Source organism: Triturus cristatus, chromosome 5_1 (assembly GCF_964204655.1).
Source record: "Triturus cristatus chromosome 5_1, aTriCri1.1, whole genome shotgun sequence".
NCBI classification, from domain to species: Eukaryota; Metazoa; Chordata; class Amphibia; order Caudata; family Salamandridae; genus Triturus; species Triturus cristatus.
The window spans coordinates 263,296,878-263,319,220 of record NC_140587.1 but is presented as its reverse complement, the minus strand read 5'-3'; the positions used below and the strand labels follow the sequence as shown (position 1 = coordinate 263,319,220).

Genomic DNA, 22,343 nt, shown 5'->3' with positions numbered 1-22,343 from the left:
CCCTGATTTCATCGACCATTCCACTGTCGTCGTGATCAGAGCCAGTGGACTCTTTGCCGTTGAGGCACTCATCCCCGTCTAAGTCTGTCTACGAAACATTTGTGATGAAGCTGCCATCGACGGGGGAGCCACACTTGCCAAGCACATCATTGCTGACAGAGAAGCCATGGTCTACGAAGACTCCGTCGTCGACGAAGACACGGTCGTCGAAGAAGATGACAGTATCGCCAGAGGTAAAGAAGTTGTCGTCAAGTCCACTTCTATTGACGACACAACAATTGGCGGAAGCCAGTCGCCGCCTAAATTACTGTCGATAGCCGAATCTCCATCGTTGATGAGCTGTTTTCCGACAACGAAAACCGATGCACCTGCAGAAAAACAAGACAAACAATACAAATCATTGTGATTGCCCCAGAACATACTTGCCCCAGAAAAATCTAATCTTCTGCCCACTCATCTCCTAGAAGCAGAAGATTCCGAAGAGGAAGGTCTTTTTAGGGATGCCTATAGTCTGTCTGATGATGACAAAGATTAGAAGGAATACTATGGCCGGACTTATTATGCTCAGCCTGAGCCGTGCCATCAGCAATATCAACAAGAGATGGTAACGATGCCATCAGCTTTACTCTCATATCTCCAGTTCATGTTAGAGGATTACTGCTGATGCTTCCCACCTTCAGTGCCTGCTGCCAAATTTCCATCTCCACCAGTGGGATCACCAGTGCAAACAGCTACTCCAAGGGTACTTTCAGTCCTGAATACTCCCCCGTCAATTCCACTCAAAGATCCCATCTCTTCAGACAAAGAGAGGGAAAAAGGGGAGCTTTGTGACACTGTCACAAAATGGGACAATTATATGACGTCTCTTCCTGCATCACCAACACCTCTTCCAGTAGATTCTCCTTCAGAGGATATAGGAGGATTCCATAATCTGTTGGAAAGTGCAGCAAAGAGATTCACTTTACCAATGCCTTCTAAGCAGTCTGACTGTTTTGTATATGATTTTAAGGAACCGTTCTGTAAATCTGTCAGGGCCATGTCCATAATAGACTACATCTCGGAAGAAGGCATTAAGATAATAAAAACCCCAGCTTCTATATCGGGGGTACTTCCACGCCTTGAAAAAAATACAAAACTACAGATGATGCACCAGTGTTTCTCAGAGGGCACACTTGGTGTCATGTAAACTGCCCAACGTCGCTCGAAAAATCCTTTGGCACCTCTTTCTGTTCCTCCGGACAAATATGGCAGGCGCCATGTTTCCATTTGCAAGCGTTTTTTGGCCATGTCAGCGCTAAAAGTGAGAGTGGCAAATTCTCTGGCTATCTTCGGGTGGTATGACTGCCAGATGTGGTCGGGCATTACTCCCTATATCAATCAGCTTCCTAAGGATTCTAAAGAGGAGGCTAAAAAGATCTTACATGATGGAGAAAGAGCATCTAGTGAGATTATAGATTCTGCCATGGATGTTGCCATCACAGGTTTGACAGTTGGCAGGCGCAGCATTTCGCAGACGATAAAGGTGGCTCAAAGCCACCTAATTCCATCCGTAAGTAAATAAGATCTTGGACCTACCTTATGACCGAGCGGCCCTCTTTGGAAGTCATGTAGAGGAAACCCTCAAAACCATCAAGGCAGACACCAATGCTACAAAGTGTTTGGGGACTTTGCAATTCCGGAAAACTCCTTTTCGCGAATCCCAAGGATGAGGACAACCTTCCTATACAGAGGGGTATCAACAGTACTGTTACCATTCCTATTCTTTGAGTACGCAGTATTACAGTTCCAGCAAAGACAACCGCCTCAATCATCTTATGTCAGATCGAACAGAGGATAAACGCCACGTGCTGGCAAGGATACCAACCACCACCAATGATATTTTATAAGCTCTGGTACCACCTCCTTCTCATTCTCCTCCTACCCTCTACCTTGGAGAGAACATTTCCCACTTCCTCCATCAATGGCGAAGTATTACCACAGACCAGTGGGTTCTACGCCTGGTACAATTCTGACACACTCCTACCCCACCACCTACAATCCCACCCTAACCCTCCCTCCTGAAGCTTCTCAAGGCAACAAGAGGTCAAAGTCATGCTTCCCTAAGGAGCAATCAAAAGGTCCTTGTCTCCCAGAGGGGCAAAGGTTTCTACTCCCGTTTCTTCCCGATCAGAAAGAAGTTAAGGCAGTGGTGAACAATTTTAGACCTCAGAAATCTCAACATCTACTTGAAAAAACAATCGTTTCAGATGGTTTCTTTGCACCCTAGACCTCAAATATGTCTTTTTCCACATTCCTATTCACCCAAAGCACAGGAAATATCTAAGGTTTATAGTTGCCGGGTGCCACTGCCAGTTCAGGGTGCTCCCTTTTGGTCTCAAGTCCGCACCCCGTATTTTTACTAAGTGCCTTCCACCGGTTGCAGTGTTTATCAGACAACACCAGCGTAAAGTTTTTATATATTTGGACTACTGGCTGATCAATGCACCTTCCAAGGCAGCAGCGCTAGCATCCACAAATGCCTGCACAGCTCTCTTACGACGACTGGATCTTACTCTCAACCCTCAAAAATCCAAACAAAACCCATTGCAAATGATTGTCTTTCTAGGAGTCAGGTTGGACACTAAATGCTCCATGGTGTAACCCACAGAATCCCAGCAAATCTGCCTCAGAGTGGAGCATGTTCCGGGACAACAAAACACTATGGTGGACACACTCAGCAGGCTGACAACATCATGCCTCGAGTGGGAACTGCACCAGCAGAACCTAGACAAGATCTTCCTTTGCTGCTGCAGACCGTACTTGGATCTATTCGCAACTCTCCAGAACCACAAATACCGGTTTTATGCAAGTTGGCATCCCCAACCAGGGTAAAGGGGGGGAGGGTCTTTTCAATTGCATGGTCTTGTATCTTTGCCTACGCTTTTGCACCAATTCCTCTCCTCCCAAGAGTCCAAAGGAAGAGGAAGGCAGAACCCTGCAAACTAATTCTCATTGCTCCAGGCTGGCCACGTCAAAACTAGTACACAGAATTACTTCTCCTATCCCAGGATCGACACATCCGGCTTCCAATTCTGCCCAATCTTCTGACAATGAACCAAGGACAAATTCTACACCCGGACCCAGGCACCTTCACTTGTTGGATTGGCTCTGAGTTCCATGAGTTTCGACATTTGAACATACCAAGGTAGTGCAGAGAGATGCTAGCCAAGGCCCGAGCTGACAGTACAAACAAAACTTAATGCCTCAAGTGGAAAAGGTTTTTGTATCTGGTGTCAACAAGCTGATATACATCTGCTGTCCTCCTCTCTGGGGGACGTTCTACCATATCTTACATGTTGCGCAGTCGGGTCTAGTGAATAATTCTATAAAAGTTCATTTGGCAGTTCTTTCCTGTTTTAAAAGATCTCTTCTCCACCTTTGTTGTCTTCTAGAATAATTAGAGTTGCTCAAAGGATTGTTCCGTACTTTTTCTCCGGTAAAGCTTCCACCTTCATCGTGACTGTTGAACACTGTTCTTTCACAGTTAATGAAATATCCCTTTGAACCAATACATAAAGGTGATATCAAATTCCTGTCAAGAAAACTGGCTCTACTCCTTGCTTTAACTTCAGCTAGAAGAGTCCGCGAAATTCAGGCTTTCGTTATACAGGACTCATTTCTGCAGTTCAGGACTGATGGAGTATTTCCCCGAACAAATCCAAAATTCATACTCAAAGTCCCTTCCAACTTTCATGTTAATGAGCAGTTGGTACTTAAAACTTTCTTCCCAAATCCTTCGACAGCAGCAGAAAAAGCTCTTCACTCACTGGATGTCAGATAATGGCTTAATAGTTATCTGTAAAACACGCAAGCTTTACGCAAAAATGTCTCACCTTTTTGTCGCTTATAGCGCTCCAAGGAAAGGGTTCCCGCTCTCCAAGCAGAGTATTTCTAGATGGATTTCAAATGCCATCTAATTTTGCCGTCAGAAGGCAGGCAGACCCTTGTCTTCACGAGTCTGAGCTCATTCCACGAGAGCTATATCTACTTCTACAGCTTTATTTGCGGGAGTGTCGCTTCCTGAAATTTGCCATGCAGCAACGTGGTAGAACAGACACCTATTTACTCGACATTACTGCTTGGATTCAGCAGTTCTCAATGATACGGTGGTTAGCCAACCAGTGCTCTGTCATCTTTTTCAATAAGGTGAGCTATCCCTGTCTACCCTCCTACAATTATTACTGTATGCACATTTACAAAGTTATCTATGGGTTCCTATTTTATGCACGGATGGATATATAGACTAAATATTATTACTTTTCTTATTATTAATATTGATTTATAATTATTGATTGCTTGGTGTTGTGATTTATTTATATCGCTTATGAGTTGCTGTTATATGTGTTGAGAATTCTGTGCTAATGTAAATGTGCTACTAAACTGCCAGCTATTCTGATTCAAGCATTTGAATATATGAAAGTCCCAATACTGGAGTAAGAAATGAGTTACTTACCTCTAACTGTAGTTCTCCAGTATTGGAAGCTTTAATAGATTCACATGCAACCCAACCTCCTCCCCTGGGGATCCTTACCTTTCCCATCTCAGTATACTTATATTAGCATTCGTGCTCAAAAATTTAAGGTACTGGGCTTCTCTCAGGAATGTTCTATAGGGTGATCCATGCTGATTGGTTAAGACAAAACTTTGGTCTCTTTTAATAATGCCTATAATAGGTTGCTAAAGTAAGACTCCTAGGCCTTTTTCTAGTCTATACCTACCATGGTACTACTATGTTAAAGGTACCAGGGACTCTCATCATGACGACGGGGAGGATTCAAGCATGTGAATCTATGAAAGCTTCCAATACTGTAGAACTACAGTTGCAGGTAAGTAACTCATTTCTTCTATCTACCGCCGACCTAATTCAGATATTCTACTGACTAATAAGAGTTGGGGAAAGTTGAGACTCACTTGACGACTCCCTCTGCATTATGCCCCTGTGTGATAGGTCAGGGTTATATGTCTCTTCATATCAGCTTGCTGGAGCTAAAAGCGGTCTTTCTGACCCTTACTCTTTTCCTTTCAGTCCTCCGAACCAAAGTGGTCATGATTCACATAGACAAGAATGTGCCAGCTGACTATTGAACTGTGAGAGTGGGCCATCGGCCAGGCCATGTTCTTGCTGGTGCCTACATCAACCTCGTTCAACAGTTGAACAGACAGTCTTAGCATGCAACCTCACTCGCATCATGTGTGAAAAATTGCCCAAAATGTTTTCACATACAAGGCCTGGGGCTGCCCAGCCACTGACACCATTGTAGCCTACCAGATTCTCCGATTGACCTGTGTTGTAGACTTTGTATTGATCTTTACAGGGACATTAGTATATGCCTTTCTGGTGACCCCTTTTATTCTGTGAAAAGTTCAAAAGATCACTGTGATTCTCGTGGCCTCATTGTAGCAGCTTCAAGCCTGCTTCCAAAACACCCTGCTCCTTCTGGCTCCTATACATGATGAGCTCTTGTTTATGGAAGGAGGGAGAGCCCTACTCTACTTCCTACCGGCCCTGAAGCCTCTGGCTCCTGATTAACTGACCTTTACCCACCTTGGTCGCTACTCTGAGATTTTGGATATTGTGGTGGCTGCCAGGAAATCTTCCTCTTGCACTCTGCTATAGGGCATTGATAAGAGACACAATCCTGCTCATTGGGTTCTGCCGAATACCTGTAAGAATTGCCCTCCGGCCATCGGTGTCTATAGAGAGAACATAAACCTGGTGAAGTGGACTGCCGTTTCTTGGTGATGTGGTTCGGTGTCCATTGCTTTTTGCTATTCCCGTGCTCATGCTCCAGTGCCTGAGATATTATTGACTTTTCTTTTCATTAGTACTGTATGAAACCCCACATGTGCACTATGTAGCATTGTATGTGGTACAGCTAAGAAAGAAAGGATCTTGTTTCTGGAAGTGTTTTGCCCAAAAATCTGATATAGCCTGTTGTTTTACATACAGCATAAAGCATATTTTTTCCAAACAAGGCAAAGGAGTAGCGTTAAGGATTATTTGGAGATACATTCATCAGTGATCTACAGGTCATAGAAGTGGTATTCACTCGAGGTGACATTATCTGTGTAATAGAAGCCCACTTCTCTTGTGTGAAGCAGGACTTGCTTGACAAAGGGTGCCAAGACTTTTGCGATTCTTCAACGCACTGTGGACAGCATGCTTGATTCTGTGAGCTTTAGCTCAATTTGTACTTGCATTGTAATAGATGTATACAATTCTGTCAAATCCTCCTTAGTACTGTTAGTTATTTTGGTATTTGTTTAATAGATGAAGATAAACTTTCAAGAAGGAAGAGCATCGTCGACACAATATCTATTCAAGTGGATATGTTGACCGGGAGCAACACAGAGGATAAGGTAAACTCTAATTAGATGCCTTTTTTCAGGTGTATGTCGAGCATCAAGCAGCATAAAAATAAAGACATACCATACTTTGCCTTGCAGTTGCTTAAATTCTATCATTAACAGCGTAATCCCTAAGTTTATGGTCAATCGAAATATGAATTTAGAAAACGGCGAAGTGTTAAATTGGAAAAGCATCACTTGTAGGACAATTACCAGTGTTTGTGTACAGTGCTCCAACACCCGATCTTTGATAAATCGTTAAAACAGAAAAGTCTGAATGAATATTTATTATGAACCCACGACAGTGGAGCAGGGTTGGCTTCAATATGTTTTTCAGTTACTTTTAAAGGGATTTGACATTTGGGAATTGTGAATGTTGACAATTAATGTCTGTCATTAAGTAGTTTAAATGTTGGTCATTTATAGAGAAAGAGCTTTAGACCTTGAAAGTAGTATATTTAATAAGTATTTACTGAAGAATCTAGAAGTGTTCTTTCTAGTATTAAAACTTTCATAAAGAGAATGTCAAGTTCCAGATTGTTGAAAATGAAAGCAGTTGTACCTCAAGATTGATTTCCAATAGGATAATTGGGTTCTAAAAATTTAACATTTGTGACCACTAGAACCTTTGAGGAAAAATCTCATCTCCCGGTCAGGTTTTACATGGTTACACAGTTGACTTGCTTCTGTGTATATTGGTCAATAATTTATGGATCTTGAATTTCTGATGGCTACTTTTAACTGCAGATTCCTCACTGTGCGGCTACCCCGGGTATTTAGTTTGCTTAATCATCCCAGGTCAGGAGACATTTCATCGGACTGCCGGGTCATGATTCTCATTGGAAATAGTCATGGTTTGGTCCATTTACCTCGCAGCCCAGATAACCTTTTGTAGTCATCCAAAGTGTAAAGCATGTGTGTGGCCACCTTTTCAGGCTCCTCATATAGACGAGCATGTCATCTGTGTATAATAACACTACGTGTGTTGTATCTCCCTCTCTGATTGCTCCTACCCTCATTCCTGTTTTCTCACCCTGGCCAACATTTCCATAAGACAAGCAAACAAGAGGGGTGACAGAAGGAACCCCTGCCTCAATCCAGTTTCCACTACTCTCAGATCACAGCCCCCATCTTTACTCCTGCCATAGATTATCTGTACAGTATTTTGATACATCGCATTATCTGCAGACTAAATTCCATACTCTCCAGAAGTTGTGTATCACGTGCACAAGCTAGAGTATGTTTCGTTCTCCACAGGATGAGGCTCGACTGATATGCATGCTTCAGTGGAGAGCTCATTTAATTATTCTTTGAGCTACTACTTCACTTTGACATCTGTATTAATCTTAATAATGGACGGTAGGAACCCCACATTTTCAGAGTCTCTGTCCACCTTAGGTATCACTACAGACAAAACTTCTGCAGTTATCAGGCACACAGCCCACCCGGTGTGCCTATTCACCGAATTCCAGCAATTTTCCCGTATGTTACCTAGGAGTCAGTCTAAAAAACCAGGAGCAGTCCAGGAGTTTTAGCATTTTGCACTTCCTCAACCGCCTCTCTCAGCTCTTCTTTGGTGAGTTCTATTTCCATTTCCTAAGGGGACAGTCTCAGGAAGCTGACCTTTCTTAAATATGTTTTGCTTGCTCCCGATCAAAGACCTGTGTCACAGTATACAGTTTTTGGAGGTGTTTTTGAAAGATGGCATTAACAGCACCGTGTGTTGAATGTATCCATCCATTATCATTGGTCACTGGTAAAATGCTTTCCTTCTTTGGATCTCACCATAGGAGATATATCTGTTTTTTATTTTTATGTTGGAGTTGTCACCATCTCTATAAAGGAATATGAATAAACTATTGTTTAGGTGCCACAGCGACCATTTTTTATTTGGCAGTTCTTGGTTGACTTCTGGCTTTTGTGTCACTTGATCTAATAGCTCTTTTGTACTGTGATTTCTCTCCGGAGGTGTCCTCCTACCCCAATTATCTTGCTAGTAACTGAGCCCTTAGTCACCTCTTTATCACTTCCTATATGGAAATGCCCTTTTTGCATGGTCCCCCCACTTTTTTGCTGGATTTGTTGCTGATGTATGGACTCTGAACACTGGGATGCTACTGTCCAGCACCCAGTGTGTGCGCTCTGCACCTATGTGGAATTGGCTAATCCTTGATCGACATGTTTGACATGCATATAAGTCCCTAGTATATTGTACTAAGTGTACCCAAGGACAGTAAGTTAAATGTCACTAGTGGACTGCAGCACCTATTGTGCCACCACTAAAGTTGGTGCGCAAAGCATGTCTAAAGGCCTGCCCCTGCAGTCTGTGTGTGCACTTTTAAAACTGCAAATTTGGCCTGGAAAAATAAACTTTTTGCCATGCCTAAACCTTCCTTTTTATTACTTATATGTCACCAAAAGGTAGGCCATAAATGTCCAAAGGGCTGGGTGCATGGTAATTAAAAAGTAGAACCCCAAAGTGTTACATGTCCTGGCAGTGAAAAATATCCAAAGTTGTTTTTCTCTGTGGCAAAGCTGGCTCTACCAGCAAAAGCTCTAGGCTGTTTAATAATACTTTACATTGAATACCTTCAGCTTAGAATAGCTAGAACCATGATTCAAGTACTCAAATTCATAGGAATTTAAAATCCAATCTGATTGTCAAGTCGTATTTTAAATGTCTATTTTGAGGATACCACTTTTAGAGAGTATCACACCTAGGACAGCCTCTGTCCAAGTAGCCAGAGTGACCCCTATCCCAGTGGGGGGAAACTCTGTTCCAGAACTGGTTTGCATGGGGCGTTTCTCATTTACCTAAGGCCCAGAGATCTGAACAAGGAAAGAAAGGCTCTGCCATATTGGTTTTAGGTAGGGAGTGACACAGCTTTTGGATAGTTTACAGCAAAACACACAGGAAGTGGGTAGTAGCATTCTTGGTAACTTTTACCCCATTGGTTAGGGATTTGCCTAGAGTTTCCCCGTCTACACAGTGGCATCGGGCGTTAAATTGGCACCGTCAGCACGCTCTTCAAAACACTGCTGAACCTGTGGAAACAGAAGGAGGACTACAGCTGCTGAACCTTTAGGACTCCAGAAAGAGGACTGCACCTACTGTAACCTGTGGAGAGAATCCGTAAGGGCTGGAACAATTCTCACTTCAACCCAGGACTGAAGAGTAGAGTCCAAAGACTATTTGATTGGCTTCCTGTTATGCTTCAGGGATACAAAAGCAGTAAGACCTCTTTTTATGAAGGATACTATCCTGTGGCATTTTATATAATTTTAACCTCCCATTCATTCCATGTTATCATCTTAACAGAAATCATATTAGCAGTCATTCTGAGGTCAGTCTTACTGTGTTCAATGCTTCCTCGTATTCAGAGCCCACACACCTAGTTTGATCCTAGCTCCTCATCCGCATTCCACAATCACGCCATAAATCTGCGCCTCTCATATCTTACTGTACAGACAATCCCTAGACCAACTCCCACCCACCGAATCTGCGGTAAACAGTTATTAACAACATGTAGATGCTTTATCTATGTAGCTGATTTCAGTTATCTCTGCCTGTACAGAAGCCTCGCTTTCAGGCGTTTCAGTTGCATAATATCTTCTTGTTTGCTGGTACACCACTCCAAAACCAACTAATAACCCTAGAACAAATAGGAACAAAATCTAGTAGCCATTCTGGGACGTTGCCAACCAATGCCTCCCCGTTGCATCGCTCCACAAAGGCGGACACCATGAAGGTCGGGCTGGAGTCGAGGAGGATCTCCAACTGTGCTTTGCCCTGAAACCCCTGCGTTTTGTGGTCGCCAACTGTTGGGTCCTGTTAATCTACTTACACTTAACTTTTAAGTTGATGATCCAGCTGCTCTTATTTACCATTTCCGGTTTTTAGTCCCTGGGTTTATCAGTATATAGTTTAAAGTTCTTGGTTCCCATCAAAATTCACAATCATTTGTTGTAGCTAGGTCTCAATTTGCAGTTGAGGGCTTACCTGATGAAGCCTTGAGGTTCAAGCGATCCGTTGCATCCGCTTTTAATCGGGGTCTCGCAGATTGTATTGTGTCCCCTGCCAGCTCTCTGGCCAATACAGACAATTTCTGATGAGCTGAAGAAGTCAGTTTTGTTATCTTGTATTACTTCCACCTTGGCAAAAAAATACAGCATATATGTTAAACCCACTTCTCAGGGTCTACTCTTGACTACCTCATAGGACTCCTGTCATGCTAAACCTGGCTCATCTACTATGGGGTTAGATCTGAATGACCAGGCCCCCATATTAAAGTCTCACTCCATCTAGCCCACAGGAGGATAGCATCCCTGTCACAATAGTCCAAAGTGTGAGCTGGTATAACTTGCAGTGGGGCACCAGGATTTTAGTGGTGAGTCCAGCATTTTCTGCGTCCTTTCGACCAACAAGAGCTTTGAAGCCCCTTAGGCTCCATAGTTTTAAGTATCCAGTCCTTCAAGGAATGGCCAACAGGTAGGTGGCTCTACTCCCTCTCGAGCCTGGGCCAGTCAGATTTGTGCACCAAGATGTTTCCTCTGTTACCACTGCTCCAGGATTCGTGTTGTTTCTTGAAGATTTTTATGGTGGCATGGGTGTCAGAGCCAGCCATCATGTGTTTCTGCACATTCTCCTCTATTGCCTTGTTTCAGACAGATGGGTTTCTGATATCTGCCCTTATTGGGGTAATTTCCACACTCTGTTCAAATCTTATGTTCAAGCTCTTTGTGCGAGCCTCTTACAACAAAGCACTCAAAAATCGTCATGCATGTAATCTGTCCCAGATTTTTGCACTCTTACATCCATTCATCCTCTGAAAATAAACAGAGAAGATGTAAAGAAATGAAAAGAGTCTTCTGAAGGAGGACCTCTAGAAGAAGAAAATATAAAACAAAAGGGCTAATCCAACAGACCTGACACTGATGCACACACATTCACGCACTGAAACAGAAATTTAAGGCTTCCAAAACGGAAATACTCATGTGGCGATTGGAGATATTATGACCCACTTGCCGCCTGGCCTGATGAACTGGGAACACCGCCTAAATTATCGAAGGAAGTAAGAAACCTCGGAATGACCATGGACTCCAAGCTGTGGTGAATGCCCAAGTGGACAAACTAGCGAGATCAAGCTTTTTTACTATAAAAAATCTGCGACGAATCTTCCCCCATTTGGGATTTCCAAACAAGGTCCAAGCTACCATCTCCCTTGTTCTGTCCAAGCTCGATTACGCCAATAGCCTCTACCATGGATCAACTTTAACGACTATGAAAAGACTACAATGGATTCAGAACTTGGCTGCCAGACTACTCTTACATATCAAACCGCGAGACCACATTTCCCCTGCCTTGAAAGCCCTGCATTGGTTACCGGTTGCCAGAAGATCCATGTTCAAGCTGCTTTGTATCACCCACAAAGCAATACATGGAATGGGACCGCTCTTCATCAGGAATAAAATCACCAAACACACTCGACAAAGAAATCTCCACTCTAGAGTGGCACCTTAACTCAAAATCCCAAGATACAAGAAAAAAATATTGGTGGCACATCCTTCTCTGTTCAAGCAGCCAAAATGTGGAACTCTTTACCCACCAACATAAGATCCACTGAAAACCACCTTCTCTTCAGAAAACTACTCAAGAATTGGCTCTTCCCCACATAAGCACCATACACAAACAGAAATATACAGCATATCCCTCTGTATATAAGCATTTATTTATTTGTGCTATTGATATGTACCTATATATGTGTATTGCGTTGTATAAACATATCGAATAACTATGCAAAAAAAAATGAATATATAAATACATTTTTAAGTACAACATTTGAAAACTAGAGTTTATCGAATGCATCTTCAATCTACTTATACTTACTTCCTTTATGCATCTATATGCCTTCCATACACCTAGAGCTATGTATTTATTACTTTCACCATAAAAAAGCACTACCCTATATCTCACCCTATTCCTCTATCAATATCTTTAGTCTCCATATACTTACTTCCATTATGCATCTATAAACTTTCCATGTACTTATGGATCTATATATTTATTACGTTCTTCTAATTGAGCATATCCAATGCATTACCCTTTTTCTCACCCTATACCTCTCTCAATATATCTTCTACCTCAACTCTCTGACTCATCTCAGACCTCTTTCTACTACTCTTTCCAATGTACTACCCTATTTCTCACCCTATACCTCTATCAATATAGCCTCTACATCCACTCTCTCATTCATCTCAAACCCCATACCACTACTTTGACCCCCAAAATAGCCCTTTCTAGACTGTTCCCGACTCTACTTCTCCTTGCACCATCTGACACCTTTTTTACTATACTGATCCCCTAAAACAAGCCTTTTATTTTCTTTATTTATTTATTTGAAGAGTTTTATATAGCGCTGGCTAGACTCGGAGGTATCGGAGCGCTTTACATGAGGATCATTAAGTTACAAGTTACAAATTAAATCCGTTACAAGAGCATAGTAAATCACAGGGGGAAAAAAACCAATGTTGCGGTATTTCTTTGGAGGGAGGGGGAGGAAGGAGACACAGCGGAGAGACGGAAAGAACTGTGTCCAATGTCCGGCTGGGTAGGTGACGGCCGAGGGGGTGAACCAGGGACCAATCTCCTCTATAGCTGTCTTGCAGCTCCACCAGGCACCAGCCTTTCTAAGCTCTTCCCTCTGACTCTTCCCCTCCACATCCCTTTTTACTCATCCCAAGCCTCCCACTACTGCTATGACGTCCTAAAAAGATTCAAATAAAAATCTTTATATCCTTCACTCTTATATCCCTCCACTATCCTTTTCAATTAAAATAAGACAAACATGTCCACTTATCAAATTTCATATTTCTCTAAACTAATTCACCACTAATCCTTTATGGGTTCCGAGTAAGGTGCTACTTGCCGAAAAAAGTGCCTCAGCATCTCATTAGCGGTAGCAAGCACTATATAAATGCAACTCTTTTTCCCTCTTTTATCCCTTCGCTATCTTTTCAATCCAAATAACTGACTAATATCCACCACTCAAATTACTTTCATATTTCACCATACTAATTCACCACTAATTCTTTATGGGTTACGCAGTAGAGTGCTACTCGCCGAAAAAGCACTTCAACACCCCATCAGGGGTAACAAGGGCTATATATATGCAAAGCTCTTTCCCTCTTCTATCCCTCTGCTACCCTTCTCAATCCAAAAAACTGACTAACCTATCCACCACTCAAATTACTTTCATATTTCACTATACTAATTCAACACAAATTTTTTAATGGGTTCCAGAGTATTGTGCTACTCGCCAAAAAAGCACTTCAACACCCCAACAGGGGTAACAAGCGCTATATTAAATGCAAACCTTTTTTCCCTCCACTATCCTTCTCAATCCAAATAACTGATTAATATCCACCACTCAAATGAATTTCATATTTTACTATACTAGTTCACCACTAATCCTTATGGGTTCCGGAGTAGCGTGCTACTCACAAAGAAAGTGCTTAACACCCCATATGGGGTAACAAGCGCCATATAAATGCCAACCTTTCTTCCCTCTTCTATCCCACCGCTATCCTTCTCAATCCAAATAACTGACTAACCTATCCACCACTCAAATTACTTTCATATTTCACTATACTAATTCAACACTAATCCTAATTGGGTTCCGGAGTAGTGGGCTAATCGCCGAAAAAGCGCTTCGACAACTCGTCATGGGTAGTGAGCATTCTATACATGCAATTACAATACAATTACAATACATTTTGTTGCAAACAAGCACATCTGATCAGAGAACTGCTGTCACTCACTGAGCAAGAGATCCTTTGGCTGAAATGGATGACCTGTTACCCCATGATGTATGCTGTCATGTATGCTAGCAGAGTGTAAGTGACACACTCGTATAAACCAGTGTCCGAAGAGGGCTGACCCAAAGCTCCTCCATGTATGTATATGGTTTTTTTTTGGGTTTTTTTTTAAACCGTTTATTACAGGTCTTAAAAGTATACAAGTATGGGCCCACAACCTTCCGGCCGGCCGCTAGCAAGAGTAGGAACACACGACATATATACATGGAACACGTGGTATTACAGGAGGAGCATTTCTCAATAGATAACAATGTCGAAAAACCACATCATCCAGGCCCCATTATGCGGTTTCATTTTAAATTAAAACAACAACAATTAAAACCACACCCACAAGGCAACCCACAATCAAAAATAGCAGTACGTGCTCCCCAAGAGGGGGGATCCCAACTATACACAGAAGTGTGAAGAGGGGGAAGAGAGCAAAGCGAGGACTGGGGGAACCCAATGCCCGGCAGCGGGGGAATGAGTCGGCTAAGGGGATGGGGCTGGCGAGGGATCAGGCAGCAGTGGCGGCGCACAGATACCCCCGCGGTAGGCGTTCCAGAGGCCCCATACTTTCACCCATGTCCCAGGCTTACCCCTCGCCACATACACCACTTTTTCACGAAACATGCACCAGTCCATGTGTTCTTTCCAGGCCGAGACCGTCGGGGGCCTCTGGGATCCCCACAGTTGAGCAATATCACGCTTGGCTACCATATATCCCAGAGTCACCCACCACGTCTGCGGCGCTGAGTAATCAGTCGGTTCCCACACATTCAACAGGCATCGTCTCGCTTCAGGCAACAGCGCCACATGCGTAACCAGACGCAGCACCTCATGTACACCACGCCAGAACCCCTCTACCTCCGGGCACTCCCACAAAAAATGCATAAAGGTCCCCAAAGCACCACACCCACGCTTACATAACCCATCTCCGGCATAGCCCATACGCAGAAGCTTTGGCCCCGTCATGTAGACACGGTGGAGTATCTTGAGCTGGACGAAGCGAAGGCGAGCCGGTATGGCCACCTCCTTCGGGGAGGCCACCGCGGAGGTCCAGTCCTCGTCGTCCAGCTCCAGCCCGTCGGCAACCCAAGCCGCACGAAGGGCAGTCAACAGGCCCGAGCGGTCATTTATCAGCTTTTTATATATAAGTGAGATCGTGCTGTCCGGGACATGCCCATCCAGCACTCTATCTTCCAGGGGGGAATATTCCGGGATGGAGGCAACATCCATGAAGACGGAACCCAGCGCATGACGGACCTGCAAATACCGGAAGTATTCACTGCCCTGCAACTGAAATTCCGTCTGCAGCATATCGAACGTTTTAAATCCTTCCCTCGTCCAAAGATCCCCCACTTTACTGATACCTATCATGTCCCACTTCTCAAAGCCCTTAGAGGTCCACAGGGAACCTAACCGCTCAGACGCGTATAGTGGTGATGCCCGGGTCAAACGGTCCTTCCACCCCATAGCTGCATTGGCCGCGTGCCAGACTTGCACCATGACACGCGTGGGGCCCGTCAGACGAGCGTCGGGCGCGCTAGAGTAGAGCGCTCGATTGTAGTCGCCACCTGGCAGGAGCATCTTGTCCATTTCAAAAGCCGGGTTTAAGGCGGGCCCGTAGAGGCCATGGTTAATGGCAGCGAGCTGGGAGGCCCAATAGTACCGTTTAATATCCGGGAGGGCAATCCCCCCGTCAAACCATGGGAGCGTCAGCTTAGCCAGAGCAATGCGCGGCCTCCCGTCCCAGAACAGGCGGCGTTGCAGACTCTCCACCTCGCGGAAGTAGCGCGCCGGGACCAAGTCCATAGTGTTCTGCAAAGCGTACAGAAAACGCGGCAGAGACATCATCTTGAACAATGCTGCCCGGCCGAGTGGCAAAAGCGGCAGGCGCCGCCAGCGTGCGACATCTACCCGCAGACGCTGGAGGGGGGGAAGCAGATTCCGTTCATACCGGGCCTCCGGGTCCAGAGTAATGAAGACACCCAGGTACCGAAATCCCTGCGGGGCGATCTGGATCGGACAGCCCCGCGGGAGAATAGGAGCCTCCCCAGAGAGAACATACACACACGATTTAGCCCAATTGATGACGAGACCGGAGTTACGACCAAACGAGTGTAAAACATCAACTAGGACTATAAGTGATTTGCGTGGGGAGGCTAGGTACAGAAGGATGTCATCAGCGTATAGGGATACGCGATCCTCATACTCGGGGGTCCAACGGAGATCTCGGATGGAAGGCTCCCACCGCAGCCACTCCGCCAGGGGCTCCAAGGCAAGCGCAAAAAGAAGCGGCGACAGGGGACAGCCCTGCCGCGTGCCCCGGCCCAGCTCGAACGGGGCCGATACTCTTCCGTTAACGACCACCTGTGCCAATGGGCCCGCATACAGCAATTTGACCCAACTGATGAATCCTGGGCCAAACCCGAACTTAGCAAGCATCGCCCAGATGTATGGCCACTCAAGCGTATCAAACGCCATGGTGGCGTCTAAGGACGCCAGAATGGCCGGTTCCCGTATGAATGGGACGCGCGCAAGCACCCCATGCAAACGCCGCAGATTAAGGGCTGTATTGCGATGGGGAATGAAGCCAGACTGGTCCTGATGAACCAGATCTCCCACCACACCGACCAGCCGATTGGCGAGTACCTTAGCGAGAATTTTAGGCTCCGCATTCAGTAGTGAGATAGGCCGATAAGAAGTAACCCGATCTCGAGGTCTCCCTTCCTTGTGGATCACCACGATTGTAGCCAGACGCTGGTCAAGCGGGAGGGAGCCCACTGAGTGGGCCGCAAGGAACATTGCGCGGAGGTGAGGCGCCAATGTATCCGGTCGCAGCTTGTACAGCTCGATAGGGATACCATTCGGGCCCATGGCCTTGCCAGAAGCGACCGAGCGTATGGCGAGGGCAATTTCGTCGGAGGTGGGAGCGGCGTCCAGCAACACCCTGTCCTCCCCGGACAGGGAAGGCAGTGCGATATCTCTGAGCAGGGCACGGGAATCCTCTTCCGAGCAAGAAGAGACCGGGGAATACACCTCGCGGAAATACTCCGCGAAGCATGAGACAATTTCTTCTGGTTCAGTTACACACACACCATTCGTTTTCTCAATCAGTGGGACCACACGATTCGCTCTTTCCTTTTTATCCAACCACGCTATCAGTTTACCAGCCTTATCACCCACATCATACAGCCGCCCCTGTTGCTCTCTACTAAGGCCCCTGGCCGCCTCCGTAACGAGGGCCCTATACGCCGCCTGCTTGAGCTGGAGGACATGTAGTGCAGCGTCCGTCACCCCATCTTCTAGATTACCCTCCAGCTCCGCTATTTCAGCCTCCACCCGGGTCACCTCTTCCCGCTCACGCCTCCGGGCGTGGGAAATAAGGGATAGGGCCTCCCCTCTAAGTACTGTTTTGAAGGCCTCCCACAGGGAGATAGCTGAAGGCACTGACCCCACGTTCTCCTCAAAATAGCGCTGGAGGGATTTAATCAAGTCAGCGCGAATGGTGGGGTCGCGCAGGTACCAGGAGTTGATTGGGACCGCCCTGCTCTCAGCCCTCGGAAAGACATCAACATGCAACAATAGCGGGGAGTGGTCCGAGATACCCCGTGCCAAATGGCGCACTTCCCCCACCCTCCCGACATGGGCCGCCGAGACAAGGACATAATCAAGCCGTGAGAGACTACCATGGGCCCCCGAGTGGAAAGTGTATTGCAACTGTGTGGGATGTTTTAAGCGCCAGCAGTCCACCAATCCCAGTGTATCCAAGAGGCCGGATAGCCACGCCTGTGCCCGGGGGAGGTCCCTAGGGGGGTGACGATCCACAGTTCCAGAAACCACCGCGTTGAAATCCCCCCCCACCACCAGAAGCCCCCCCGGAAGGCCAAGGAGGAGGCGCCCCAGATCTGCAAAGGTGGTCGACTGCAACCCCGGTGGGACGTACACTGACACAAAGACAACCACTTTGCCCTCCATTCTCCCCACCAAGACAGTGTAACGTCCCCTGTCATCATGGAGCACCTCATCAATTTCTAACGGGAGCGAGTTCTTTACCATGATACCCACACCCCTCGAGCCTGACGTGAAGCCCGAGTGGGCCACAAGGCGATAGCCACGCCGATTCATGGCGCAGAAGGAATTGCCAATAAGGTGTGTCTCCTGCAGGAAGACCACATCAGGCGAGAGTCGCTTCAGATACTGTAGGACCACACCTCGTTTGATCCTGTCCCCCAGTCCATTAACGTTCCAAGACAACAAGGTCAATTCCCTACCCCCCATCATACACAAAGACCATCATTCGTCCCCCCGAGAGCACAGTAGAGCCTACACAAAAAAAGGGTTGCCTTGTGAGAATAACAAACAACGCCCCATCCCTACCCACCCACCCCAACAATACTCCCCCCTCCCTGCACCCCTGCATGAGCCCAGACAGCCCCCCCAATGTGCAGTGTGCCTGTCGCCCCATAGATAGTTAAACTAACTAGACCCCCAGAGGAGGAGGGAGAACCCCCAAGAGACCCCACACAACCTCCATAGGAGGGGAAATTAAGCAATCCGACGTATAGTCAAAAAGTGGCATCATTTTTGTCCCGAGCGAGGCCTAATATTAGTCCCTCAGTCTTGATCCGGCGAGCCCTCTCCCCCGGCCGCTCCCCCCCCGCCACCCCGATCCCGATCTCCAGACAGAGTATCCAGCCAGTCCCCTGCCGCTTGGGGACGATCAAAAAAGTGTGTGCGACCTTCCACCTCCACTCGCAGCTTAGCTGGGAAGAGCATGGCGTACTTGATGTTTAGGTCCCGAAGACGGCGCTTGACACCAAGGAAGCTCAGTTTCTGTTTCTGGACCGCAGGGGTGAAATCAGGATAAAAATTAATATCCATATTATCAAGTCTAAGCGGTCCCTGTAGTCTGGAGGATTGCAGGATAGCGTCTCTGTCCCGAAAATTAAAAATCCGGGCGATGAGAGGTCTCGGAGCGGCTCCGACCTTAGGCCTTCCCCCGGGAACCCTGTGGGCTCTCTCCACAGCAAAGAATTTACTCAGCCCCCGTGGCTGGAGATGGTTGACGATCAGGTCTTCCACGAAAAGGTCCTCCGCCGCTTCCACACGTCCCTCAGGCACCCCGATGATACGGATGTTGTTACGCCGGGCCCGACTCTCGGAGTCCTCCAGGCGACGATCCATTAGCGCACTCGCCCGAGCAATTCGGCGCACCTCCGTTTGCAGGGCCGCTACATCTGTCGTAAGGCCCGATGCGGTGTGGGCCAAAGAATCAACTCGGTCGTTGGTCTTGGAGAGATCGGCCCTTATCAGGCCAACATCTACGAGGACCGAGTCGATCTTCTGCGCCAGTGTGTCAAAACGCTGGCCCACAGAGGCCTTCATCTCGGCGATGGCGCCCATGACATCCCGCAGAGTCAGATCCGTGGGCAGATCGGGGGCATCAGTAGGGCCCTCAGGGGACTTGCGGGGCACCTCAGGAGATCCCTTCTGGAGGGTATAGCGATCCATGCTGTTGGACTGTTGGGCTGCGCCACGCCGGGTCGATTTTACCTTTGCCCGATCGCCATCTTGTTTCGTGGCCATGGTCCCAGTCTCCCGATCGTACCAGCCACGTCGTGAAGGGCAGGCAAGCCGGTCCACGGGCTCCGGGGGGGTGCCACCCCAGATCTGCAGGGCGGATCACAGCTGGCGGGCAGGCGGGGTCCCCCAGAGAGGCCACACCAACACACAAAGCCCCGTGACCCAACCTCGCATAGACAGCCAGGAGGGTACGAAAGCGAAAGTGAAAGTGCGGGTCCGCGAGCCACCAAGCCCTGCCCGCCGCTGTTATTCACTTCGTCACTGGATCGCCCCACAACGCAAATCCGGGGTTCGGCTAGGAGAAGGCCGCAAACCTCGATCGGTGGTAAAGTCGGTGTCCGAGGTCCGATTTGGAAGCGGAAAACGGGCGCCACCTCAGCTCGGGCTCACCAACACAGTCCCCTCATCTGGGACAGGATATGTTCAGGATAGTGATAGGAGGTCGCGGAGGTCCTCGGGAGCCTCGCACCTACGCGGCCATCTTGGTTGCGCGCTAGGCTCCTCTGTCCATGTATGTATATGTTAATGTGTGTGTGTGAATATATATATATATTACTTTTTTTTTTTTAGTCTGCATCAAAATCCTTGTCTACAAAGATAATCTGTACGATGTTCTGTAATAAGGCACTTGTCTGCAACCCAGTTTATTTCACAGTTTAGTAACAAATCAGTTTTAAATTCCTATTGACTTTGACGTATATAATTCATAACAAACAAATCAGGCCTATTGCATTTGCCGTACTTTTTTAAAATAAATATTTATGACTTATGGAATCTAAAATTACTTTTCCCAATGAACCATTCACAACTATTGCCTTTCTTAATGGATTGCACCATAGCCAACTCAGAACTACAGTATTGAGCATACGCTTTCCCACTAGGCAACCATTAGGTTTACAACAGTAAAATTCCAAATATGTTCAATATTACTATTGTCAAAACAATATTTATTACGCACTACCTAACTGGGATCTGTTAGGTAGGGCCTAATAAATATTATCAAAAACTCTTGCATACTCCAGCAATCTGAGATTCCATATAGCAAAATATCTGTCTTTAGACTTTAGTACAGTGTGATAAGGATCTACCCTAATCACCTATTGACTTCAGTACATGTTTTTCACAATAAGTAAGTTAGGCCTACTGGCTTTGTAATAACTTGATGAACCAATGAAAATGTCTGCTATACCTGTTCCCAATAAGCCACTTAGGTATGTACCCGTTACTTTTGGTTCAACACCATAACCAACATGGGCCTACTGAAGTGCCCAAAAACAGGAAACCTTCATGCTCACAGTTATACAATTAGTTATATTTCCACTGATGTGGAATTTTATCAAATATCTACTTGGTCAAGATACTGGATAGTTCAGAACTCTACTTGTCCTGTAAAAAATCATGTGACACTTTTGGTGCCAAATATTTTTTTTGCCCTGATAATAGCCTCTATGACTATGATTTAATTAAGACCCACATTGTAAAGTGTATGGACTACTGCAAGGGTCTCATCTTTCCACTTTTCCACAAGTTTACCTAGAGAAGCTGGACGTATGTGGGATGGAACACACTGTGAGTATGTGCACACTCACAAATTACATGTTTAAGCATATTCACCAACTCCTCTCCAGTTTCTTAATGCACTGGAAAAGGTTAAAAATGTACTCCTGACAAGGGCAGGAGTAAATCCTTATCCATGGTGGGTAAAAAGTGGGTTACATCAGTAATCTTCCGTTGTGGGTCATTCATCTAGTTCTGAAGACATTCCTGCTGTCCATCAAGGGGTGGCTGGTACAGGTTCTCATGGACAACACCACCACCATGAGTTCTGGATCCTGTGTCGGGGGCTCTATGCCTCTGGAGGTGGCTGAACCATTAGGGCATTTTCTGACCCACCTGGCAGGGTCCCTAAATGCAAGAGTAAATTAACGAAGCAGGCGGTGACTGGCAGTTAATGAGTGGAGTGTACATTCCGAGGTAGTGTCTGTGTCTTCTCATAGTGGACAGAACCCTGGTTAGATCATTTTGACACCGTTGAGAATATGCAGTGTCTAAGGTTTTGTGACTCTTGTAAGCCTTCCCTTCCTCCCCTGCCCACAGTTCTGAAAATGTTTAGGACCAACCAGGCCAAGTTCTTCTTAGTGCCTCTGTATTGGGCTTGGCTAGTGTGTTACCCTCACCTTCTGGGCATGAGCATCTGTCCTCAAATCAGGCTACCACTTCACAAGGACCTCCAGTCTCATCAGCAGTGCAGAGTCCTACAACCAAATCTGCATGGTCTCCACCAACATGTGGAGACTGAGCAATGGCAACTGACTACGTTTGATCTTCCACCTGAAGTGGTGGGTGTCATCCTTGCCACCAGATGCCTTCCCGCTAAATCCATTTATGATAGCCGCTGAGACAAATTTGTGGGTCTGAGTCCTCTCCACTTTCACCTGCGGTATCTATTCTAATGTGATGAATCTGTTGTTAGAAGTGTCCATCAGAAGAACCAATGGTTTACCTTAAATGTT

General features: G+C 46.2%; 1 protein-coding gene across 3 annotated transcripts in view; it reads left to right on the top strand.

Moving 5' to 3' along the window:
* EFR3A (EFR3 homolog A) overlaps positions 1 to 22,343 on the top strand; it is a 1,080,015-nt gene that overhangs the window by 956,205 nt on the left and 101,467 nt on the right. For all 3 annotated transcript variants that reach the window (XM_085604916.1, XM_085604915.1, XM_085604914.1), the window contains one exon: positions 6,311 to 6,399. In XM_085604916.1, coding sequence (XP_085461042.1) covers positions 6,311 to 6,399 — 89 coding nt within the window. The remainder of the gene's footprint in view (positions 1 to 6,310; positions 6,400 to 22,343) is intronic.